The following is a 27,591-nucleotide window of genomic DNA, read 5'->3' on the forward strand; positions in this document are numbered from 1 at the left end:
ACACACACACACACACACACACACACACACACACACACAGAACTATTGAGGGGAAGGAGTTCCAAAATAATACATCTAAGCCACCAGTCTCTAATGCTAATTTCACCTCAACATTCAACAACCGCCTTGGGAGTTTATTCAGTACATATGGATAGAAGGCATAGGGTAATGCAATATTAGAAAAGGGAACTATAGAAATAATCTATTCTAATTACTTCATTTTTTTCAGGTGGAAAAATAAGACTGATAGGGGTTATATGACATACTGAAGGACATTCAAGCCTTTTATGTGCAAGTTAAATATATCAGAGCTGGGAAAATATTAGAAACTGTGGAAAAGTCCCCAAATCAAAGCATGCTTTGCCCTTAGTAAATAAATTATCTGAGTCTTATGTTTAGAGGATTCTCCACAGTTATGACTGAGTCCAGCTTGGGGATAAGCTAGGGATAAGCAACTATAAACAGAAACTATAAAACTATAAGCAGAATAGGGTAGCTCTCAGACGCCAGGAGCCAAGCCCCTTTCCAGTGATTCCTCAAAATTTTGGTCTCAGGGCCACTTTATACTCTTAAGAATAACTGAAGACAACAAGAACTTTTGTTTATATGGGTCTTTGTATCTATTAGTATTTCTTTTAGAAATTAAAAGTGAGAAATCTTAAACATGTATTTATTATTTCATCAAAAATAACAGTAATAAACCTATTTCATATTAACATAAATGACATCTTTTTTGAAAAAGATAACTATATTGAAGAAAAAATTTTGAGAAGAGAAACACTGTTTTGCATTTAAAAGATCTCGAACAACTGGCTTAGTAGAAGACAACTGGGTTCTAATATTTACTTCAACTCTGTTGTGATATATTTTTGAAGTATATATTTATGTATTGAAGCATATTAAGAAAATCCAGTATCACATAGATAAGTAGTCAAAAAAGGAGTAGTATATTAACAGCTGTGAATATTCTTTGAATACTATACCCAAACTTGACAAGTTCTAGTTTCTTTAATAGTGGGTTGCAGTGTGGAATCTGAAAACACACGACTGTGCTTTGTGTACTCTGTTACATTAAAATCCGTTGGTCTGTCACACTTTTAAAAATCCATGTATAATTAAAAAAAATATAATGCATTAGTCATTTGGAAAATATTGGTTCAGTGAATTATGCAGATATTCTAAATGTTGATACACTTCTTTATAGTAAAAAAATCACATTCATTAATATCACCACTGACTTACCAGAGAAGATCATGGTAGTGGATGCAAGTTCTTCAAAGTTTTTGTTTGAAAGCTCAAATTTTATTATTGGCCATAGCAAAAGCACCCCATACATAAGGATTACTGCACGATTCCTTAATTTAATTCCTGTAGATGAGACACTTCCTGTTCTGCAAAATACATGCTCCCCCTTCCATAGTACATATCTATTACTAGGTAGCACTTTCCCAGCCAGTTTTTATTTGTCAGCCTTCCTTATACCTAGGTGTAGCCATGGTTTGTTCTCACTAATGGTATGCAATTGGAAGTGATATGGGTAACTTCTGAGTCAAGACTTTTATGAGTGTGTGTCTATTCCTCTTTTATTCTTCTAATGCAGATTAATTCTATTGACTGTGAAGTTCTATAGGATGGTGACCCCAGAAAGTGAAAGTAGCCTGGATCTCTGAATCGCTATGTGGAAGAGAGGCAATCACTGACCACTAACTAATGTGAAATCTCATAAGACAGCTTTAGATGCAGGTTAAGATTCTAGAGAAATATAAGAGGCTCAAAGTTCAAATAAAAACAAAGATTTGAACAAACTTCTGCCTCAAATGGATTTCCTAGTAGTCACAGTCTGAGCAGAAGTCTACAGAAAAAAATTACCTTATAGAAAAATAAGAATACTTGTTTATACAATCCTTGCCTTTTTGAAGTAGTACAACTGCCCTTTTAGTTCTCCTACAAAAAACAGTGGTGTGTATAGAAGACTTGTGCTTCCCCGGTGGAGGCTTAGCTTCTTTCAGAGGATTAGAAATTCCAACTCTTTGCTGCCACTGTACCTCTGGACCACTTTGGCCTCACAGAGTGGGTTTTCCAGTTCTCCAAATGATTGCTTGCTATTTCTACAACCATCCATATACAAAATTGGGAAACAAGTGAGATTTTCCCCCTGTCTTCTGTATTGTTCTTTGGCCCTTCTAACAGCTTTCCTCCTTCCTTCTCACCTATTAAAACTTGATCCCAGGAAAGGATCTGAATATTCATTCACATTAGTCATAAATGAGGGAATAGGGCTACGATAATTCTCCTAAGTTAAAACTCTTACCCTATGATGACAATTTTAAGCCTTAACATACTTACAGGCCTGTAAAGTTAAATGCCTCAGAAGCAATATGTGAAGTGGTTAAAGAGTTCAAACTCTAAGGCCAGAATTTCCTGAATTTGAATTCATGTTCCACCATTTATCAGTTATGTGACCTTGAGCAAGTTACTTAATTTCCATATGTTTCAGTTTCCTCATTTTATAACTGATAATAAAAGCATCCTACTACATAAGAATATTACTAACGAGGCTCTAATAACTTAACATACTTTATCAAGTACATAGTTCAAATAGAAGATTTCCCCAAGTTGAATATAAATTATTAAAATTTAATTTTGAGCAGTACATGAAAAGAAGCTCTAATTAAATCCTAATTAAACCATAACACCCCAGACTTCAATGATCTTATCCAGCAATAGAAAAATCTAGTGATGTTTTAGAATCTAATATTCTGGAAACTTATGAAAATTATCAACACATGTTCTAGTGACATTTTTCAAATTTAAAGACATTGAAAAATCTTGGAAACATCTAAATAAAAAGGTAAAAGTAAAAACTAAATTTTATAAATTAACCGTAAAGAAAGAAAAAAATAGGTTGGTTTAGACTTCTCTACTAAACTAAATAACAAAAGATAATGAAGCAGTATCTAGTTTTATAGGAAAACGTGATCTGACAATTTGATATTTAAATTGGAAAATAAACTCAGTATTTAAATAAAATATGTCATTTACATCAGTCTGACTCTCCCACAGATAAAAGTTATGAATTCTTAAAAGTGTTAAAAAAAGGACACTAACCACTTGAAGATACCAGGGAATGACTAAATGCAGGTAGAAACTGGATGGGAGTTGAGTCTTCTAACATGGAACTTGTAGGGTTCTCATGAAGAAAAAAAGGGAGAGGGCTCAAATCAATAAAATTAGAAATGAAAAAGGAGGAGTTACAACTGACACCATAGAAATACAAAGGGTCATAAAAGACTACTACAAGCAACTATATGCCAATAAAATGGAAAACCTAGAAGAAATGGACAATTTCTTAGAAAGTTACAATCTTCCAAGACTGAACCAGGAAGACTTAGAAAATATGAACAGATCAATCACAAGTACTGAAATTAAAACTGTGATTAAAACTTCCAACAAACAAAAGTCTGGGACCAGATGGGTTCACAGGCGAATTCTATCAAACATTCAGAGAAGAGTTAACCCTTATCCTTCCCAAACTATTCCAAAAAATTGCAGAGGAAGGAACACTCCCAAGCTCATTCTATGAGGCCACCATCACCCTGATACCAAAACCAGACAAAGATATCACAAAAAAAAAAAGAAAATACAGGCCAATATCACTGACGAATATAGATGCAAAAATCCTCAACAAAATACTAGCAAATCCAATCCAACAACACATTAAAAGAGTCACACATCATGATCAAGTGGGATTTATCTCAGGGATGCAAGGATTGTTCACATACGTAAATCAATCAATGTGATACACCACGTTAACAAACTGTAGCATAAACATCATAAGATCATCTCAATAGATGCAGAAAAAGCTTTCGATGAAATTCAACACCCATTTATGATAAAAACTGTCCAGAAACTGGGCAAAGAGGGAACCTACCTGAACATAACAAAGGCCATTTATGGCAAATCCACAGCAAACATCATTCTCAATGGTGAAAAACTGAAAGCATTTCCTCTAAGATCAGAAACAAGACAAGGATGTATACTCATGCCACTTCTATTTGACATAGTTTTGGAAGTCCTAGTCATGGCAATCAGAGAAAAAGGAATAAAAGGAATCCAAATTGGAAAAGAAGTAAAACTGGCACTGTTTGCAGATGACATGATAATATACGTAGAAAATCCTAAGAATGCTACCAGAAAACTACTAGAGCTCATCAATGAATTTGGTAAAGTTGCAGGATACAAAATTAATACACAGAAATCTCTTGCATTTCTATATACTAACAATGAAAGATCAGAAAGAGAAATTAAGAAAACAATCCCATTTACCATCACATCAAAAAGAATAAAATACCTAGGAATAAACCTATCTAAGATGGCAGAAGACCTGTACTCCAAAAACTTTACGATATTGATGAAGGAAATAAAATATGACACAGATGAAAAGGTAAATCACGTTCTTGGATTGGAAGAATCAATATTGTGACGATGACTACACTATGCAAAGTGATCTACAGATTCAATGCAATCCCTATCAAATTACCAATAGCATTTTTCACAGAATTAAAACAAAAATTTTAAAATTTATATGGGAACACAAAAGACCCTGAATAGCCAAAGCAATTTTGAGAAATAAAAACAGAACTAGAGGAATCAGGCTCCCTGACTTCAGACTATGCTACAAAGCTATAGTCATCAAAACAGTATGGTACTGGCACAAAAACAGAAATATAGATCAATGGAACAGGATAGAAAGTCCAGACATAAATTCATGCACCTGTGGTCACTGAATCTATGACAAAGGAGGCAAGAATATACAATGGAGAAAAGACAGTCTCTTCAATAAGTGGTGCTGGGAAAACTGGACAGCTACATGTAAAAGAATGAAATTTTAGAACATTCTCTGACACCACAAAAACAAACTCAAAATGGATTAAAGACCTAAATGTAAGGCCAGATACTAAAACTCTTAGAGGAAAACATAGGCAGAACACTCTCTGACGTAAATCTCAGAAAGATCTTTTTGGATCCACCTCCTAGAGCAATGAAAATAAAAACAACAACAATAAAAAAACAAATGGAACCTAATTAAACTCAAAAGCTTTTCCACAGCAAAGGGAACCATAAACAAAACAAAAAGACAACCTATAGAATGGGAGAAAATATTTGCAAATGAAGCAACTGATGAGGGATTAATCTCCAAAATATGCAAAGAGATCATGCAGCTTAATATCAAAACAAACAAAAAACCAACCCAATCAAAAAATGGGCAGAAGATCTAAACAGACATTTCTGCAAAGTAGACATACAGTTGGCCAAGAAGCACATGAAAAGATGCTCAAAATCACTAATTATTAGAGAAATGAAAATCAAAACTACAAGAACGTATCACCTCACACTTGTCAGAATGGCCATCATCAAAAAAGTGTAAAAACAATAAATGCTGCAGAGGGTGTGGAGAAAAGAGAACCCTCCTACACTGTTGGTGGAAATGTAAATGAGTGCAGCCAGTAGGGAGGACAGTAGGAGTTTCCTTAAAAAACTAAAAGTAAAGCTACTATATGATCCAGCAATCCCACTCCTAGGCATATATCTGGAAAAAAATATGGTTTGAAAGGATAGATGCACCCCAGTGTTCATTGCAGCACTGTTTACAATAGCCAAGACATGGAAGCAACCTAAATGTTCATCGACCAAGGAATGAATAAAGAAGATGTGGTACATATATGCTCTGGAATATTACTCAGCCATAAAAAAGAATGAAATAATGCCATTTGCAGAGATATGGACGCACCTAGAGACTGTCATACTGAGTGAAGTAAGTCAGACAGAGAAAAACAAATATCATATCATATTGCTTTTATGTAGAATCTAAAAAATGGTACAAAGGAACCTATTTACAAAACAGAAGTAGAGTCATAGATGTAGAAAACAAACTTATGGTTACCAACAAGGAAAGGGAGGAGAGGGATAAATTGGGAGATTGGAATTGACATCTACATACTACTATATGTAAAATAGAGTAGTAATAAGAACATACTGTATAGCACAGGGAACTCTACTCAATACTATGTAATGACCTATATGGGCACAGAATATAAAAAATGAGTGGCTATATAAAAAAAGAAACACCACCAAACCAGAACCCAATGGAACAATATCTTGCTGAAAGGCAAAAGAAAAGTGAACCTAGAATTCTATATCAAGCAGAAATATCCTTCAAAAATAAAGGCAAAATGAACAGTACTCTTAGATAAATAAGCTTGAGAAAATTAATTGCTAGCAAACTGAACCATAAGAACTGTCAAAAGGTAGTTTTTCAAGTTGAAGGGAAATGACACCAGATGGAAACTCAAATTTATAGGAAGCAATGAAGATCCTGGAATGGGAAATATGTGAATAAATATAGAAGACTATTTTTAAGTCTTCTCTTAACCTTTTAAAATACATATAATCACTTCTACTTCTTGCTATGATGGAGTAACAGGAACGGGATTTGCTCTTCTTTCTTAAACAAGTAAAAATGGGAGAAAATACATGAAACAATGGTTTTCATGTGTTTCACAACAGGCAGCACAGGACAGTAATCCCTGCCCGCTCCCCACCAGCCAAGAGAAGAAAACCTAATGATGGAACCCTTCAGTTGTCTCATCTTTTTTTGTCTCTGAAAAAGAAATTTCAGGCCACAGTGCAGGTGGTGGGATATCCAAACAGAACTGAGTTGAAAAATAAAATTCAGCATTCAGGAAGGTCAAGGCAAGCTAAAATTCACAGATCAGCATAATATAGAGGAGACAGATGCACATAGAGAGCATTCTGGAGCTCTTCAGAAGGTTATCCTTGAATTTTTGCCTGAGGTTGGTTTAAAAAAGAACACACAGGAAACAGCAGGCAGAACAATGCTTGGGGCTCACAGGAAGCTCATGTTCCAGACAGCCAGATGGGAAGTCTGCTATACACAGAGCATGGGGTAGAATACTAAGAAGCATACTGCCTCAGTTAGGGGAAGCAAGTTAGGCATAAACAAAAGACTTCTCTGATTCCACCTAATGAAGCTTAAAATAAAGCCTCAAATAGACTGAAACATTTCTAAATAACTGGATCACATCTCAGAAAGAAACTTAAAAATATTTAAAGGAATAAAAGAATTCCACACAAAACTACAAAATTTACTCAAGAAGGAACTGATCATTTGAATAGCGCTATATCTATTAAAGAAATTGAATTTTTAGTCAAAAACTTTACCACAGAGAAATTTCTAGGCCCAGATGCCTTCATTGGTGAATTCTACCAAATACGTAAAGAAGAATAAATACCAATTTTACACTAACTCTTAGAAAAGAGAAGAGGGGGGAACATTACATTTATTACTAAAATGTGACAGGACAATGCAGGGAAAGAAAACAAAATTTTAGCAAAATGAATTCAGTAGTACACATGAAAAGGTTAACACACAATCACCAAATGGGATTTATCCCAGGAATGCAAGGTTGAGTTAATATTTGAAAAGTCAATCACTGTAATTCACCATACTAAAAGACTAAAAAGCAAAAACAACATGTTCATCTCAATATAATGCTAAAAAGCATTTGTCAAAATCCTATATATATTTGTTAAAAAAAACAAACAGCAACAACAAAAACTTCTCAGTAAGCTAGGAAGAAAATGAAAAGAGAATGATAGGAGATATCTACAAAACCTTCAGCCAAAATCTATTTAAAGGTAAGTAACCTAATATTTTCCCTCTAAGATCAGAAATGAGGCAAGGATGTCCACTCTCACCACTCTTAGTCAACATCTTCTTAAAGATTCTAGACATAGGCAAGTAAAATAAATAAGAGGCATATAGATTGAAAATGAAGTAAAATGTTCTTTATTCTCAGATGACATGTGTCCATGAATAAAAAATCCTAAGAAATCTAAAAATGCTACTAGAACTAATAGGCAAATTTAGTAAAGTTGTAGGATATAAGACCAACACAAAAGTATTTTTCTATAGTATTTTCTATATATTATTGGTCAACAATCAGGAATTGAAATTAAAAATACCATATGCAATATTATTTGATAGATATGTGCAACAGGTATATAGAAAAAACTAGAAAATATTGCTGAGATAGAAAGAAGTTCTAAATAAATGAGGAAATATTCTCTGTTTATGGATTAAGAAATCAATATCGTTAAGATGCCAATGCTTCTTGAGTTGACAGATTCAACCTAAGTCCAATTAAAATTCCAGAGTGTATACTTTAAATACTGATAAGCAGTTTAAAAAATTATATAGAAATGAAAGGAATCTAGATAGCCAAAATAATTTTTTAAAAGAAGAACAAAGTTGGAGGACTTATAGTACCTGACTCCAAGATATGTTATGAAACTACAGTTATGAAGGTAGCTTGGTATTGGCATCAGTGAAACAGAATTCAGAGTGTAGGCATAAACCAATACACATATGGTCAAATGGTTTTTTGACAAAGGTTCCAATTCAATGGGCAAAGGATAATCTTTTCAACAAGTGGTGCTAGAATAATATGCAAAGAAGTGATCCTCAATGCTTACTTCACATAATTTGCAAAAATTACTCAAAGTGAGTTAGAGACCTACATGTACAATAAGAGCTACAATTATAAGCTATAAAGTTATATACTATAAAATTTCTAGAAGAAAATATGGGAGAAAATATTGGTGAAATTGGGTTTCACAAAAAAATTCTTGAATATAACACAAAAAAGCACAAACCATATTGGAAGAAATGATAAATTTGATTTCACCATATTATAAATATTGCCTTTCAAAGGCACTATTATAAAATGAAAAGGCAGCCACAGACCAGAAAAGAATATTTGTAAAATATACACCTATTAAAGAATTGTGTCTGGAATATATAAAGAATTGTTATAGCAGAATTAAAATAAGACAAATAACACAAATAAAAATAGAAGATTTTCAAAAGATTGAAACAGACATTTCAGCACAGAAGATATACGGATGGCAAACAAGCACATGAAAAGAAGCTCATCATAATTAGTCATTAGAGAAATTAAAATAAAACCTAACTAAATACCAGTATATAACCCACAAGAATAGCTAAAATTAAAAAGACTATACAAAGTGTTAGCGAGAAAGTAGAGTAACTATAACTTGTATACTGGTAGGAATGTAAAATTTTAGATAAATTTGGCAATTTCTTAAAATGTTATAATATGCTTATCATACTACTCAGCCTTCCACTACTAGATGTTTACCAAAGACAAATGAAATCCTATGTTTACACAAAGACATGTGCATGAATAGTCACAACAGCTTTATTTATAATAGCTAAATACTGGAAATAATGCAAATGTCTACCAACATGTGAAGGGATAAACAAATTGTGGTATATCCTTACTATGGACTATATTACTCAGCAACACAGGGGAACAAACTATTAATACATGCAACAAGATGAATGAATCTCAAAATAATTATGCAGCACAGAAAATGCCGGATAAAAGATAGCACATACCCTATGATTCCATTTACATAAAATTCCAGAAAATGCAAACTGATCTGTAGTGACAAAAATCACATGAGTAAGTGCCTGGGGACTGAGAAGGAGGGAGGAACTACAAAAAAATCAGAGGAACTTTCTGGAATTGTGGGTATGTTTCCTATCTTGAAAGTTGTGATAGTTTTATGGGTCTATACATATGTCAAATTGTCAAATTTCATATTCTAATTATGTGTGGTTTATTTTACATCAATTAGACCTCAATAAAGCTGAAATAAACCATGTAGTTATTTGAAGGAAAAATCCTAACACTATAATGTGAGGCCATTATTTACATAGATCTAATATATATGACAACAATAGAACAAAGGAGAAAAGGGAGTACTTGTAACTATTGTTCTCCAAGTTCCTACATTTTTAGTGAAGTAGGATATTAACTTTAAGTACTATTTTAATAATTTAAGGATGCATTTTTAAATCACTAAGGCAATTGCAAAAAATACAAGAAGGTACAGGCAAATAGCCAATAGAGGAATTAAAATGGAATACTAAAAATATTTGCTTAACCAAATGGAGAAAAGGAAGGGGAATTGAAGAACAAAAAACAGGTGAGATAAAACTGGAAATAAATAGGAACATGGTAAAAACAAACCTAATCATGTCAATAGTTATGTTGAATGTAAATGAAGTAATCATTCCAATTAAAAGGAAGAAATTTTAAGACTAAATAAAAAACTAAGATTCAACTATAGGTCGTTTACAAGAAGTACATTTTAAACATAAAAACACAAAGAGGTTATAAGTAAAATGATGGGAAAAGATACACTATGCAAACCACGAGCATAAGAAAGCTGAAGTGGCTACATTAATATCAGACAAAATAGAACTCAGTAGGATAATTATCATAGATATGAAGAAACACTTCATAATGATTAAAGGGAAAACACAATAATTAGAATTGTGTATGTGCCCAATAACTTAAAAATGCATAAAGCGAAAATCAATAGAATTAAGGGGAGAAATAGATAATTCCACAGTTGTAGTTGGAGATTTTAATAATCTCTCAGTAATTAATAGAATAATTAAATAAAATATCATAAAGATACAGAATCAAAGTTTGCAAACTTTTTTCTGCTAAGGGCCAGAGAGTCCAATATTTTAGGCTTTGTGGGCCACGTGTGATCTCTGTGGTATATTCTTTACTGTTTTTAACAATCCTTATAAATGTAAAAATCATTATTAGTTTATAAGATGTATAAAAATAGGCTGCAGGCCAGAGTTGGTCCACAGGCTATAGTTTGCTGAATCTTGATACAGAAGATCAACCACCTTCATCTAATTGAGATTTACAAAATAATTGCAGAATACACACACTGTTTTCATGTGCACATGGAATGTTCACCAAGACAGACCATGAACTGTACCGTAAAACAAGTCTCAATATACTGCAAAAGATTGTACAGAGTATATTCTCAGACCACAGTATTTTTAAAATTAGAAATCAGTAATTTTAAGGTATCTGTAAAGCCCTAAACATTTAAAAATTAAATACATCCCCAAATAACCCATGGATCAAAATAGAAATTATACTGGATATTAGAAAATATTTTGGATTAAATGATCATGAAAATATATCAAAATTTGTAGAAGGTAGCTGAAACAGGAATTGGGGAAATTTACAGCTTTATATGCTTATATAAAAAAGAGAGAACTATAAAACAATAGGATAAATTCAAATAGTTGGTGGATAAAGGACATATGGCAGTTCCTTATACTATTCTCAACACTTTTCTGTAAGTTAAAATAAAAAAAAAAAATGGAAAGCTCCCCCAAACCTCCTTAATTTTATATTCAGCCAAGTTGTTATTCACATGTGAGACTGAGAAGCAAAAAAAGGTAAGACTGGGTCAAGATAGTGGATTATCTCTCTTTCCACCCAAAATAACAAATATATATGAAGTTCTGTAAAAACCAGGGTGACATTAGCAAATAAGAAATTTCACATAACTATTAAAAGACAGAAATCAGACAGGACGATATCTATGGGGATAAGAGTGGGGAAAAATCGAAGTACGAATCAGAAAAGCAGTAATTAACTAAACAATTTTAGAATCAGAAATTAACTGAAGAGCAGCTTTCAGAAGAGTAGGTTGAGTAGGTTAGTCCCTCCTTCTTCTGGCCTATATCAAGAAGTATGATGGAAAGGTATTTCCTTCTACACTAGTGGTTCTTAACTTTGCCTGCACGTTGAAATCATGAAGGTAGCTTTAAAAAATACTGAGCCTGAGATTCTGATTTAATTGGTCGGAAATGAGGCCTGAGCACCTGACCTCTGTTTAGTTTTGAAATATAGTATAAATTAGAGAGAAATAACCTTGCCTTAAAGTGCTAATTAACGTAGAGTTATTGAGAAGTTTAGTCCTGGTACAGGAATTTGGCAGGTAGAAGAGAATACAAAAATATATCCACGTGAATTGCTATTTCAAGTAGTCTGTAAGTGGACTATTTAATAAGTGAACATTTGGAAAAAACAAAACATTGGAATACAACTACCTTCCTTTTATATTTGTTTATAACAAAATAAACATCAAGTGGATTAAAGAGTTGAATAAAACATGGTAACAAAAAAGTACGAGAAAAAAGAACAGGTAGGCTATTTTTTTCATAATGTTAGGTAAGTCCTGACAAACATGCCACAAAACAAACTCTACAAAAGACATTATTTAAATTTACTGAATAAAAACTTTAAACTTATCTACTGGTAAAACACATTATTAACTAGTTACCAATACAGCTAAAAAGTAAGAATATTTGTAGTGTTCTTACAACCTGAGAAGTTCCCCCAAATCAATATAAAAACATAACGTGCAAATGAGAAAAGGACTTAAGCACTTGCCATTTTTATAATAAAAAACTAAAATGTAAAGCAATATTCAAATTACTATAATACCCATCTATAAATCAAATGTTATTTTAAGACCTTTACCAAAAAATAAATCATTAGAAAATTCTGACAAATGAATAATCATACACTTGATTTTAGCTATTTCAATCGGCAGTAATAAATTTACTTACAAGTTGATATGCGTTCTTGACTTCTTGCAATCCTGTCCTTTATAGATTTTGAAGGTGTTTTCCTGCTACCATGAATGGTTGTTGTGGAGAGTTCTTTCAGTTTCCAGTGGGTCCAAAAACCTTTTTGAGGTTTTAAACCTGTTGAAAACAAAAATGTATATTTACCCAAAGAAATCAGGATTTTAAAAATATCTTTTGTCAAAACCTTTTTATGAGCGTTATACATTTCATTCTAACAACAGTCCTGTGAGAATTGTCAGTCTCAAGTTTCAAATGAGGGAATCTCTATACAGAAATATTGTCTTATATAAGAGTGAATTAGAAAAGAGATAAGCTTAATATATACTCTTCTGACTCAGACATAAGCTAAGTTCATAAATGGACATAAGGGGAGATTAATATTGTGAAAAATTGGAAAGGACCTAAATATCTAACAACAGTATATCCATACAGTGGATCATGACGTATCCATTAAAAGTTACCTTGTAGGTATTTGTTAATATATAAAAGCAATCATAATATGTTTTTATGTGAAGGACAATTTTACCTTATATATGTGTGTGACTAGAGCTTACATGTGAACATGATTGTCTCTGAGCACAGGTGATTATTGTTTTAAAATTTTCCCTATCTATATCTCCTATTATTTTTATTTTTTAATAAATTCATTTATTTATTTATTGGCTGCGTTGGGTCTTTGTTGCTGCACAAGGGCTTTCTCTAGCTGCGGTGAGCGGGGGTGGGGGGCTACTCTTCATTGCGGTGCACGGGCTTCTCACTGCAATAGTTTCTTTTGTTGAGGAGCACAGGCTCTAGATGCACAGGCTTCAGTAGTTGTGGCTCATGGTCTCTAGAGCACAGGCTCGGTAGTTGTGGCACCCGGCTTTAGTTGCTCTGAGGCATGTGGAATCTTCCCAGATCAGGGATTGAACTTGTGTCCCCTGCATTGGCAGGTGGATTCTTAACCACTGAGCCACCGGGGAAGTCCCTATTTTTAAAATAATGTTTGTGAATCAATTATAGTACCCTAAAAGTAATAACAATAAATTCCATTTAAAAAGTTTCACTTTTGTTCTAAAAGCCGTGTAGGGTTGAATAACTGATTTAACCACACTAAATATTTATATTCTCAGCAATAAAAATGAGGACAATATAAATGCCTTTTTGTACTTCACATGGTTAGTCTGATGGTTAATTGAGATAGTGTACACTGAAATGTCCACTAAAAGGGAAATATGAGCTAATATTATCATCATTATTAATATACTCATAAATGTAGCCAATATTTTCTAAGTAGTGAGTATTCAGTGAGGATTATTTGCTATATTTTGATATCAAATTGGAATTTTCTAAGTGTTGATTTGGTTATCGCCTATTTCACATTAGTTGCCACTAGATAAAATATTCAGAAGCCTGCAGTGTGATTCATTTGAATGTTTCTCAGTAGATTATGTTTTATTATATATAGTCTATTCATGGAAAATCTGGAGTATAGTAAGGCCAACAGATCAGGAGATTAAAAGATAGTTTTATATTGAGAGGGGGATCAATGTCAGAGTTGGAAGACGTGGAGCTCACGTCCCCTCACAAACACATCAAATATACATCTACATGTGGAAGACTGCTCAGAGAAGACTAATCGGAAACTGGCAGAATATCTCCTATAAAACCAAAACTGCAAGAAAGATCTCCATGTAACTGGGTAAAATTGGGGCGGAAAAAAGGCATCAGGTTGGGACCAGCGCCCCTGGAGGGGTCTGTAAGGAAGAGAAGGTCCACACAGGTGGACCCTTTCCCTGGGGAGCCCCCTTGCCAGCTGGGAAATCCACTGACACAGAAGAGCTTGAGAAGCCTAGACTCTCATTGCAAGGAGTGCATGTGTACTGCTTGCCAACAATCAGAGCAGAGAGAGACTTGCACTGATGGCTGCCATCTGGTCGCACTTCCCAATCTGAAGGGGCAAATGCCTAGTCCCCCTCATTCCACACTACAGCCTGGCAGGAGACTGGGGAAAGATTCAGTCTATCTGCTACAAGTGGAATTGCTGGATCATATGGTAGTTCTAGTTTTAATTTTTTGAGGAACCTCCATACTGTTTTCCCTAGTGGTTGCGCCAATTTACATTCCCACTAAAGGTACACAAGGGTTCTCTTTTCTCCACATCCTTGCCAACATTTGTTATTTGTAGTCTCTTTGATAATGGCCATTCTAACAGGTGTGAGGTGATATCTCATTGTGGTTTTGGACTAGAATTTCCCTGGTGATTAGTGAGGTTGAACATCCTTTCATGTACCTGTAGGACATCTGCATGTCTTCTTTGGAAAAATGTCTATTCAGTTCCTCTGCCTATTTTTAAAATTAGATTGCTTTTTTTGCTATTGAACTGAGTTCCTTTTACATTTTGGATAGTAACTCCTTATCAGATATGATTTGCAAATATATTCCATAAGTTGCTTTCTCATTTTGTTGATTTATTTTTTTATTATGCAGAAGTTTTTTAGTTTGGCATAGTCCCACTTACTAATTTTTTCTTTGTTGCTTGTGCTTTTGATATCATATCCAAAAACTTGTTCCCAAGACATATGTCAAGGAGCTTTTCTACTATGTTTTCTTCTTGAGTTTTATGGTGTCAGTTCTTTACTCCATTTCAAGTTAATTTTTGTGAGCAGTATAAGATAGGAGTCCACTTTCATTATTCTACATGTGGTGATACAATCTTCCCAATGCCATTTATTAAAGAGACTATCCTTTTCCCATGGAGTATTCTTGGCTCCCTTGTTAAATATTAGTTGACTGTGTTTGTGAGGGTTTATTTCTGGGCTCTTGATTTTGTTCCATTGGCCTATGTGGTCCTTTCCTATAGTTTCCATGTCTTGCTCAAATTACATATCTGATCATACATGTTATCTGTCTTTTCCACTAGAGCACTTACCCTATTAATCATTGTTATTTAAAATTTCCTGTCTGATATTCTAATATCTATGTCTTACCTAAACCTGGTTCTGATGACTTTGTCTCCTGATAGTGTGTTTATTTTTTCCATTGCTTTTTTGTAGACTTTAGAATTTTTATTAAAAGTCAGACATATTGTGTAATGCAGTAAAGATGAGGTAAATAGATTTCAGGCCTGGAAATGGGCTTTTTGTTCTTCTGTTTGGTCTTAGGCATGGGTAATTAACTCAGTCTAGAAGGGAACTGAGAATTGAGCTGTGTTTGGGTTTTGTTGTTACTATGATTACCTTTAGTACTCTACATGCTTCAAATTCCTCTCACCATGTCAACTGCCTTGCCGGAAGTTCTTGTTTTCTATTAGTTTACTTCTACATCAGCATCCGCTCCATTCTCAGTTTTAGATCTTACCTTCGTGTCTTCTCAGAAATGGTCTTTTCCACACTTGTACCCCTTCTCCCAGCAGTAGACTGCTGTTACCTGTCAGTTGATGTTTGTTAACCTGGTAGGTATTCTCTGTTCTGAATCAGTGTCAGTGTTGGGTTTTGTTCCTGGGTCTTGGGATAGGGCCCTCTCAGTGATCCAGCCTTGCCCCAGCTGTAGCAAATTTGTTCTTTTCCCAGTATGTATTCCTGGCCTCTGGGGTAGAGGTAGTTTTCTCTGTTTCCCAGGTGAATTGTGTCTCCACCCCTTCCCTAAGGGGAACTGGATTTGCTGCCCTTCTTCTCCCCAACCTTGCCCCCTCCTCCTGCTGTGGCTTAAAGATTGTTGTTGCTGTTCTTAACATAGAGGAGATAGAAAAGAAGGGTCCAGGCAAGGCTTTATGCCTTTTTTGCAGTGGTTTCTATTACATTCCCCCAGGCTTTCTCAAGACTGTTATACCACCCTCAATATTTCTTGTAAGATGTGTGGAGTGAAGCTTGCAAGTGAGGGCAACTTCCCCCTTGTTTATGTAGCTCCTAAGGGTTCTCTATATTCTCACACTAGACCATACTCAGCTTTAAGCAATTCATTAAAAATTTTGGCTGAGGGAATTCCCTGGCAGTCCAGTGGTTGGGACTCTGCACTTCCACTGCAGGGGGCCAGGGTTCGATCCCTGGTGGAGGAACTGAGATCCCCAAACCGCGTGGTGCAGCCCCCTCAGAATTTTCTTTGGCTGAATTCTTCTTGCTGGCTTTTATGGTATCTGGCTGTATCTGCCTGAGGTGAGCAAGTGCGTGCATCTGGTCTCTCCTTGGAGGCACCTTTCTTTAAAATTTGGGTTGACTGCCCTGCAATCTCTGATGGCTTTAAGGCAAGTTTTGAATTTGCAGACAGTTTAGTGTTTTCCGGTGGAAGGGTGGAAGTAATATTTGTTTTCTACATCCTAAGCAGAAGCCAGAAGTTATGGCACAAATTTTAATGTCGCTCATTGTAACACTGCCTTGTGGGGTTCAGTCATAAAGCTTGTGCCAAAACCCAGCCAATCATACAAAATCTTAATGTGTCTCTAGCCTAGAGAATTAGCCTCCAAAGTCTTCCATATTCTAATCTTCCCAAATTGTGAACATGCTATGTTACATGGCGAAGGGGAATGAAGGGAGCAGATGGAATTGAGTTTGCTAACTGGCTAACCTTAAAATAGGGTGAGTATGCAGGCTTGTCCAGGTGAGCCCAATGTAATCAGAAGGGTCCTTAAATATTGAAAAGGAAGGTAGAGGAGTCAATATCAGAGTGATACAATATGAGAAAGACTGACTATCCATTGCTGACTTTGATAATGAAAGAGGGCTGTGAGGCAAAGGATGGAAACAGCTTCTGAAAAGCTGCGAAGAAACATTCTTCCCTAGAACCTCTAGAAGAACATAGTCCTGCCAACATGTTCATTTTAGCCTAGTGAAACTCATCTTGGACTTCTGAATTCCAAAACTAAAAGAAAACACATCTATGTTGTTTTAAACTAAGCAGTAGTTTGTTGTAGCAGCAACAGGAAACTAATACAGTCTCTGGTGCTCTAAGGATTGTGTATAAGGAACTCTGGTAACAGAAATGTTGTTTGTGAAAAATGAACGAAAAATGAAAGCCAACTGACAATGTAAGTAATCAAACTGAATATAATGTAAAGAACCTAATAAAGTGTATACTTCATCCTGAAAAAAAAGCAATTTTTCATATATTGAGGAGAAATTGAATTAAGTATTTTAGATCTATAATATAAACATTTCCTCAACAAAGAAATAAGAAAAACATGTCATAAAATTCTTTCAACAAGTGCTCTAGCCAATACAAAATAATTAATCACAACTGAGAGATAAAATCTTAGTAAAAGTTGAAAAGGTCATATATGAACATAGAATCAGAAAACATATGACTTTTGATAGATATGCAATGTGAGAAAAAGCATTGAGAGAAATCTATACAAACATATTCATGATTAAGTAAATCAGTCTCTAGTGTAGCTACCACTACAGCCTTTGTTTTCAACTTAAATTTTTATCGATGCATAAAAATTAAAATGAACAATCATGTACAGCTCAATGAATCTTCACCAATTTAATCTATGGTGTCCATGTTACCAGCCCCCGGAAACAAAATGTTCAGCACTCCAGAAGCCCTCCTTTCTAGCCAGGACCCATTCCCAAGGATAACCATTATCTTTACTTCTAACACCATAGATTAGTTTTGCCAGATTTTGAACTTTATATCAGTGGACTCATACAGCATCTAGTCTCTTATGTCTGGCCTTTCTGCCCCCCTCAACCTTGTTTGTGTGATTTGTTCATACTATTGTATATAATTATAGTGTGTTCATTCTCATTGCTGGTAGTATTTCATTATGTGAATATTCCACAATTTATCTAAATTTCATATTATTGATCGGCATTTGGACAATTTGTTTTGCTTATTATATAAATAGTGCTTCTATGAACACTTTGTGCTTTTGGTGTACAGAAATATGTACATTTTTGTAGGTTACCTGGGAGTCACAGATATGCAGGTCCAAACTTTGCATGTGTTCAGCTTTAGTAGATATTGGTAGTTGTCCAAAACAGTTGTACACTCCCACCAGCATGGCTGCCTTTTATCTTGAGAAAGTGAAGGTTTGGGGGTTCCCTGGTGGTACAGTGGTTAAGAATCCGCCTGCCAATGCAGGGGACTCTGGTCGATCCTTGGGCGGGGAAGATTCCACATGCCACAGAGCAACTAAACCCATGTGCCACAACTACTAAGCCTGTTCACCAGAGCCCGCGAGCCACAACTACTGAGCCCATGTGCCACAACTACTGAAGCCCGCACATGTAAAAGCCCATACTCCAAGACAAGAGAAGCCACTGGAATGAGAAGCCAGGGTGCCACAATGAAGAGTAAACCCCGCTCACCACAACTAGAGAAAGCCCGGGCTCAGCAATGAAGACCAAACACAGCCAATAAATAAATGAATTTATAAAAAAAAGAAAATGCAGGTTTGAATTTTTTTTAACTCTGAGATAAGCGTAGATTTACATGCACTTGCCACTTGCAAGAAATAATACAGAGAGATCCCCTGTACCCTCTATTTAGTTTTTCACAATGGTAACACGTTGTAAAACTATAATACGATCTCACTACCAGGATATAGACATGGATACAATCAGGATATGGAACGGTTCCATCACAAGGATTCCTCGAGTTTCCCATTTTAGCCACACCTACCCTCCACTTTAAACCATTTTTTCTGCCTGATGTGAAGTTAATAGGAGAGGAAACAATAGATGATCCTTTTGCTACACAAATGTTTTCTCCTAATGTGAAGTAGCCCACAGAGAAGTACTGAAACAAGTGTTCAACAGGGATGACTAGCCTACGTTGGAAGGATATGCATTCGCAAACAGACATATTCAGACTAGAAGTGAGCAGTGAAATTTACTAATGATAGACTAGTTTTCTGCCCATGTAGATAGCTTTATAATAGAACTGACATCATTCCACTTTTTGTGTCCTAGGGTATTAAACAAGTATGTGTTTTAGCATATGAATAATAAAGCCCAAGATGCTGGGCAACACTGGGAGGATTAGGGAGGGCTTCCTTCTTCTAAGTCTTCAGAAAACATGTCCCTTTTCCTTCTCTGCAACAGTTTTTCATAAGCCAAATACTGGTGTTTTCATTTTATTCAATACTCAGGGGGCAATAATCCATTATTCAGAAGAGTTCATACACTGGAGTCTGATAGGCTTAAGTTGAAATCCTGGTTCTGTTACTTAGTAGTAACTGTGAACAAATTAATTCTTTTAACCTCGGTTTTCCCATTTGTAAAATGGAAATAATAGCATATTATTATAAGGATTTTTGAGGCTTAAATGGGATTTGTTTTTTTTTTTTTTTGTAAAATGTGAATTTCTCTTGCTCAGCTTGCTGTTGACGTTACTGTGGATTTAACCCTCTTTCTAAAGGCACAAATGGTGGCCACTTGTCATGTCTAGCTTCTTGCCCAATTCTGAGTCCAGCATCCATTCATGTAGTGTAGTTTTGCTATTCCTTCATTGTCTACCTATATTCTCGAGTCAGGCTGTGAAGATTACCTTAATTATCACTGTATTTCTTCCTTTGCTTTCAAATGCTTTTAGTGTTTACTATTTCTTTCTTGTAATTCTTCTATAGTGTAGACACCATTTAGGGCAGAGTCATCTCCTTGTTATATTTTTAAATAATCACTAAAAATTTGAGATTTTGTTATACAAAATGCAAATGCTGATGAATATTATATCTCAAACTTAACTGTTGATTCCATAAAATCCTACCACCACAACCTTCTCTTACAGTCTTCACCATTTCAGTACTTGTCTAGTTGCTCAAGCTAAAATTCTTGGCATCATCCCTGACTCATTTGTTCCACTCTCAGCTTCTATATATCAGTAAATCCAATGGACTCTGCCAGCAGACTTATCTAATATAACTTGCCAGCTCTTCATTCTTTAACCAACCTGTTCTACCCAACCACAGTGTCTCACTTCTATTATTGCAATATCTCCAACTGCATTCCTAACTCCACCCTTGTCTCCCTACGGTCTCTTGTTCTCTCCAAAGCTAGTGTGATCCTTTATAAACATATTTTAGGTTATAAGTATTATTTGCTCAAAATCACCCAGTGCTTTTCCATTTCACTCATAATGAAAGAGCCCTTATAATTGCCTATAAATTACGATATGTCCTAAACTACAGCCATGTCTCTGAACTCATCTTTCTACTTTTCAATTCCTTTCTCATTCTACCCCAGCTACAGTGGCTTCCTTGCTGTGTTGCAAATATGCTAATCTTCTACCTGCATCATGGCCTTTTCATATGATGTTCCTTTTACCTAAAAAGCTTTCATTCCAGACATTGACATAGTTCCTTCTCTCACTTCCTTTGGGTCTCAGATTAATATTACCTTCTCATAAGGTATTCTCAGGTAACCCAATATGAAATAACGCCAGCTTCAGTGGCTGTGTTTATAAACAAATATTAGAAGACTCTAAAAGGTGGAGATAAGAAGGCACACTAACTAGGAACCTCAGGATCCAAGGTACTATAACAGTGAATTTCTTGGGTTTTCTTTTTGACTCATATTTCAAACTGGGTGCTAGAGAGACCAGAATCCAGAAATGGTAACAGGCAAAGACACAACAAGTCTCAGGAAAATCCTCCTCTCTCTAGCCAAAGGACCAGGAAACCTTTTAGACAATAACTGCTTACTCCAGCCAAACACAACAGGAAAACTTGCTGTTCTAAACCCACCACTGCCAGAAAAGGGTGGTTGACAGCCTCAATTTCCATCCTCATCAGGGTGGCATCAGAGGACACAGAGTAGAGAGCCTAGACTTTTATTCACACAGGACTGGAATGAGGTGCACTTTCCCCTCCTTATGGAAAGTGGTGTCAGAGGAGGCTTAGTGGAGACTTTGACCACTGCCCAGATATAACAAGACTATGCTCACCTTTATAGTATCAGTGGAAGACACTTGGGGAACAATAACAAGGAATCCCTGCCCCTCAAAGCAAGGGTGGTCTCAGTAGAGGCCTGCTGGAGAGCCGTAACAACGCTCCTCCCGCTGCAATGGGAAAAGAGACCAAGTGGGGAACCTGGACTTTCATTCCTCACCTGGCAGTGCCCTTCTCCCCTGACTAGAGCAGTGTCAGAGGAGGCCTGTTAAAACACAAAATTTAGATAAGATGCAGAGTCGTATAATACCCCAAATGTCCAGGTTTTAATTGTCATATAAAAACTAGGAAATTCAACTTGAATGAATGAAGACAATTGCCAGCATCTAGATGACACAGATGTCAGAATCACCTGACAAGGATTTGTCAAGCAGTTATCATAAAAATGCTTAAACAGTAATGAACACACTTGAAACAAACAAAAGAACAAATTCTCAGTGAAGAAACAGAAGATATAAAAAAAGAACCAAATGGAAATTTTATAACTGAAATGCACAATAACCAAAATTTTAAAAAAATCAGTGAATGGGCTTAATAGCAGAATGGATGGGACAGAAGAAAGAATTAGTGAGCTGGAAAATAGAATAATAGAAATTACCAAAATTTCAATTTTCAGATTAATTCTACCAGTCATAGTCTTAAAAAACTTCCTGAACAAGGAAAGTTTTTGTTTACTTCAGTTAAAACCACCCATTCTGATATTTGAATAAGATAAGGTATTTATATTAGTGTTCTTGCTTTTACTTCAGGCAGTTTGCATGTGGAATGCTTTGAAGACCCATAGGAAGAGCCTAAAGTAGACACTCCCACTGGATTTACCAGAGGGCTTTAAAATCTTTCCTTATAAATCTCCTAACTCATTGCTATTGCTCATCGCAATATGTTACATACATTCTTCTTTAATTACATAAAGAAACTAGTAAAAAGCATAAGAGTTGTAACAGATGTATTTAAAACTATATTTGCAGATGATATGATATATGCATGGAAAACCCCAATCAATGATAAAACTAACTCGAATAAAAGGATTAAGTAAGAGAGTGATTTATAAAATTTACATACAGAAATGAATATGAATTTTGGGGGGACACAATTCAGTCTACAACAGGTCTGCAGGAAAGTTGTTCTGTTCTTCACATTTTTTCCCATAGTATTTTTGTATGAATGCTGTACTCATTCTCTTTTTGTTTCTTATATCTGAATTAGTTGGATTGTCCCCTATAGTTAGGAGACTCCTGTCCTGTGTGTATTGATGGAGTGGGGTGGTTCTCAGGGTAGTTTCCTAGTATTTACTTCCCAAGCACTCCCTCCTTAAAATATGAAACACTTTCTTAAAGAAATGGTTAGGTTACTAAGAATCGACACAAAACACTTAAAAAAAAATTAGTCAAAATGTGAACAGAAAGATTTACAAGAAGGACTAGTACTTGAAAACAGTCAATAGCTTCTGATAGTCCATAATGGTATAGTAGTCTTAGGAAAAAATGTTGGGGAGGTCTTTCCAGGAATATGAAACAATACCTTAGTTTTAAACCCAAGTGCCTAAATCTCTAGCTAAGTACACTAGGATAGAATCTTACTCCCCTTTAGACTTTGAGTCCTATCACTCCTACCTACATACACATACACCATGATTCAAAAAATAAGTTTTCCTTGATTAACAATTGTATGTTCTACAAGGAATTATTTGCTATAAAAATGCCAGCAGCGTTCCAAAAGCAGTTTAAAATATTTCTCTTACAAATATACAATATACAAGGTATGGCTTTCTTTCTGTGGCGATCTGGGTTTCTACAATAATTCCATTGCCTATAAAATTATGCGGCTTCTAAAGTTAATAAATGATGAATTTTAGTATAACAGAATTTTCAGAAGAAAATAAGCATTATTATTTTGAAACATAGACATCAATATGCTATGTTTTATAAGTCAAAGAACAAATTTTTTGACTGGAATAAACGAAACACTGCAATTCAAAAGTTTTAGGTACCAAAATAATGATCAATAGTTAAATGACATTCATACCTGACAACCAAAGAAAAATGTTATTCCCTAGATCTTCTTTAAATTCATCATTAAAGAGATTACTGGATTCTGGAAATGCTTCCTGGAATGTTGCATAGATAGCTTGTGCCAAACAATCAGGATACACCTACCAAAAGCAGAGTCTTATTAAAATAATTCCATATTTCATATAACATATTTCAGCTACTAAAGAAGTTACTAAGTTTGTGAAATATGTGTCCCTTTTTTCTCATAGCTTGCTTTTGGCCTTTTATTACTTCTTTGTACTTCTAACTGAGGACTATGAACAAAGAAGAGTTGAAAATAAAGTCAGTCAATTTGGCTATTTGTTAGCATTTTGGGAAAAAATTTAATTTGGATAAAAGATGAAGTTAACAATTAAGGTAACAATTTAGTGATTCTACATTTATTTCATTTAACCTTGCTATTGATATCCTCTTTCAGAAAAAGAATACCATCTTTCAGGTCATTATAATAAAAAGCATATATATATATTTTTAATTGAAATATATTTGAAGTAATACTGTATAAGTTTAAGGTGTACAACATGTTGATATATTCAATACTGCAATATGATTACCACCATAGCATTAGCAAACACCTCTATCATGTCACAAAATTATCACTTTCTGTGTGTGGTGAGAATAAAGAGCATGTTTTTAAATAATTGAAGCCTGTTTAGGTGAGTTAATATATTATAACCACAATTGTAAAATCATCATCAAATATCAACAAATATATGGTACTACCAGTATTCTATTAGACTTAAAGTTGCTCGACCACTAAGTATCTCTCAGGGAGTGACTAAATACATGAAGATACCAGATTTTTATATTAAAGATCTATAATATTTTGTTTACTATTTTGGAGGGCTGGCAAACACCAGAAACTGGAAGAGGCAAGGAATGGCTTCTCCCCTGGGGCCTCTTAAAGAAACTAGGTCTGTTGTTACCTTGATTTTAGTGCCATAAGACTCATTTTGGACTTCTGACCTATATAACTGTAAAACGAGGAATTTCTCTTGTTTTAAGCCACTAACTTCATGATAATTTTGCATTATAATGACCTATAATTAGCAATAGGAAACTAATACAGTTACCTAATCCAGTAGTGCTCAAATGTGTGGTAAGGGATGGTATTCTTTGAAGAACTCCATAAGTTTTTTGGGGTCAGGGAAAAGAGGAGAGAGAAGAATGCTTCAATATACTGATATATTTAATTTTATTGAATGAACCATGAACATTTTTACTACCAGAAACAATCACATATTATAATTGTGGTATATAAAATCACACTAATAATTAAAATTAAAAAGTTGAACAAGGTAAGAGGAACTTTTAAAAGTTTTCTGTCATTATCTCACCTTCAGGAAATTAGGGGAAAAAGAGATCAAGTGTCAAATAGTGTTGGGAAAATTTCTGAAGGAATATCATTGTATAACATTGGAAGAAAGTGAAGCAAAAGCCATACTAAATATGTTCAGATTCAGTTAATTTGCACTGAATAGTGAGATCTGAAGGTAATTTTTTGATTCTTAAATATTGTTTTCTCTTTCTTTGGTAAGATAAATCAGACGAGCCAATAGTAACAAAACTCCCTCTTATTTGAAAGAGTTAAAAATATGGGGCTTCCCTCATGGCGCAGTGGTTAAGAATCCGCCTGCCAATGCAGGGGATATGGGTTCAAGCCCGGGTCCAGGAAGATCCCACATGCCACGGAGCAACTAAGCTCGTGCACCACAATTACTGAGCCTGCGCTCTAGAGCCTGTGAGCCACAACTACTGAGCCCACGTGCCACAACTACTGAAGCCCACACGCCTAGAGCCCATGCTCTGCAACAAGAGAAGCCACCATACTGGGAAGCCCATGCATCACAATGAAGAGTAGCCCCCACTCGCTGCAATTAGAGAAAGCCTGTGCACAGCAACGAAGACCCAAAGCAGCCAAAAAATAAACTAAATAAAATAAATTTAAAAAAAAGATAAAAGTAACAGAGGCTCCATTTCTGCTTATATAGCTGTGGAGGTAATAGACCTGTAGGGAGGTGGCCTGGTTCTCAAGCATAGAGACAGGGAGAGGGAGCATTATAAGATGATTGAACACAGGTCAAGGGGTCAAATCACTAAGATATACATGTTATTTGTTCTCAAGTGAGGCTTTGAATCTTGGTTAAACAACTTGTGATTTCTCCTTGGAAAAAGCCACTGAAAATAGGGACTTAGAAAAAAATCAAGTCATGATTTGAGGATTATAAATACAACATCTAACAAAAGGCATATCCATCCCAAGGGAGAACATTTGGACCATAAATGTAAGACTAAAAATTACAGAATGAGGGTTATGCAATGGTGCTACTTGCCTCCTTTGTTCACATTAAGTAGGCCTTTCATTTTTTCTTAAGAGCCCTGTGGTAAAGCATGCTTGATTTTATCAACCCACGTAGACAGGCTAGACACACCACAAAAGGATAAGACTAGGTGAAAGCTTATGGACAGGAGAAACAGCTGGTTTTGTCATCTCTAGACAATTTAATAACCAAAAATCCTAACCATTAACTAATTTTTTCCTTCAAATAAGAAAAATAATATTATTTTAAATAATAATATTATTATTATTTTAATAATATTAACAGAGAAAAATCCTAGTCTATCTTTCAGAACATCAGTGTTCTACAAAATAATTTATGTATCATGGATCAACCTCTTCATCTGATGGATAACCAGCTGTGGAACTGAGACTGAATGTCTTGCCAAGATCATCTGGGTAATTGGTAGCAGATTTCAGATGTGAAGTGAAATCTCCTTATTCCCAGTCCACTACTGGCTTCCTTCTATGATACTGTATGTATGTGTTTTTGAGATAGATCAAGATTGAGAATAAATATTTGGCAATTTAGGTTTGTTTATGTTTTCATCAAGAAGGGCATTTATTTTTATTTTAGGTTTTACCCATGAAAACATTTACTGACTCGAAAATACTTACATATTTCTGATTTACAGATGTTAGGACAGCAAAGTATTTGAATGTGGCTTCTGCTTTGAAATGCCAGATGTTTACATTTTAAAATACTCAATGAAATTCCTACACATCTTCATTTCACTTTACTTAAGAACATAAATTATTTTAACCAAATTACTTTATAACAGACATAGTAAAACAAACATTTGATTCATAAATTTGTTCACTGTTCTTTACTATAACAGGTGTTAGTAGTTAGGCATAAGACAAGAGGTTAAGTCCTCTTAGATCAAAAGATATTTTATAAAGTAAAGGAAAAATGATAATTTTGTAGATAAAAGATCAAGAATATATGTAGAATAAGTCAATAGTTTTCACATTATTAATATGCAAACAAACACATATACCACACTGAGGAGATTTTGTAAAGCTTTTAGTCCGTAGAATACAATATTCTGGAGTGGGGGGCATAACATTTTATATATTATCATTATTTACTCAGCAATTTTGCTTTCAAAGTAACAAAATATGTTCTTATATGTGCTTAAATAAAATATTTTAATATTTCAATTGTGATAAAAATAATTGGCATAATCAGTTAATTTCTATGTTTACCTGAAAGAATGCATCCTTTCGACTTAGAGGTATGCTCATGAAAAGTGACACATAGCTTTCTGAAATTCTATCAAACAAGGAATCTTGACTTTCTCTGTCAGGCTAAAAAATAAAACAGGTACAGAATTAAAATCATTAATATTACAATTTAAAATTAGAATTTATTTACAGAATGTCAGTAATTCTATCTATTCTTAAAGGGCAGCTCAGTCACTATAGTGGAACGAGCATGGCTTTTTGGCATCATGCAGACCTGAATTTGAATGCTGGCTCCCTTCCTCATTAGCTGCACTATCCTGGGCAAGTTTTGTCCTAGTTTTCTTGTCTGCCAAATGTAGATAATATACACATATCTTAAACTAAGTATTTTAAAATTCAGTAGGGACAAGGATCATGTTTTGTTTGACTTTGTATTTCAAGCCCTAAGCACAGTGCCTGGCACACAGAAAGCATACCAACATTTGATGAATTAATGAGGGTTCTTGAATAGTAGTAATTTTTGGTAATTTGAGTCCTTTTTTTTTTTTTTTTTTCAGCTGCGCTG

At 34.8% G+C, this 27,591-nt stretch overlaps 1 protein-coding gene across 1 annotated transcript in view; it reads right to left on the reverse strand.

Moving 5' to 3' along the window:
- FAM227B (family with sequence similarity 227 member B) overlaps positions 1 to 27,591 on the reverse strand; it is a 170,638-nt gene that overhangs the window by 125,499 nt on the left and 17,548 nt on the right. The window contains exons 7-9 of the mRNA XM_057722719.1: positions 27,048 to 27,149; positions 23,475 to 23,601; positions 12,563 to 12,700 (exon numbers count right to left, since the gene is read on the reverse strand). Coding sequence (XP_057578702.1) covers positions 12,563 to 12,700; positions 23,475 to 23,601; positions 27,048 to 27,149 — 367 coding nt within the window. The remainder of the gene's footprint in view (positions 1 to 12,562; positions 12,701 to 23,474; positions 23,602 to 27,047; positions 27,150 to 27,591) is intronic.

The sequence above is a fragment of the Hippopotamus amphibius genome, chromosome 2 (assembly GCF_030028045.1).
Source record: "Hippopotamus amphibius kiboko isolate mHipAmp2 chromosome 2, mHipAmp2.hap2, whole genome shotgun sequence".
In the NCBI taxonomy this organism is placed as follows: Eukaryota; Metazoa; Chordata; class Mammalia; order Artiodactyla; family Hippopotamidae; genus Hippopotamus; species Hippopotamus amphibius.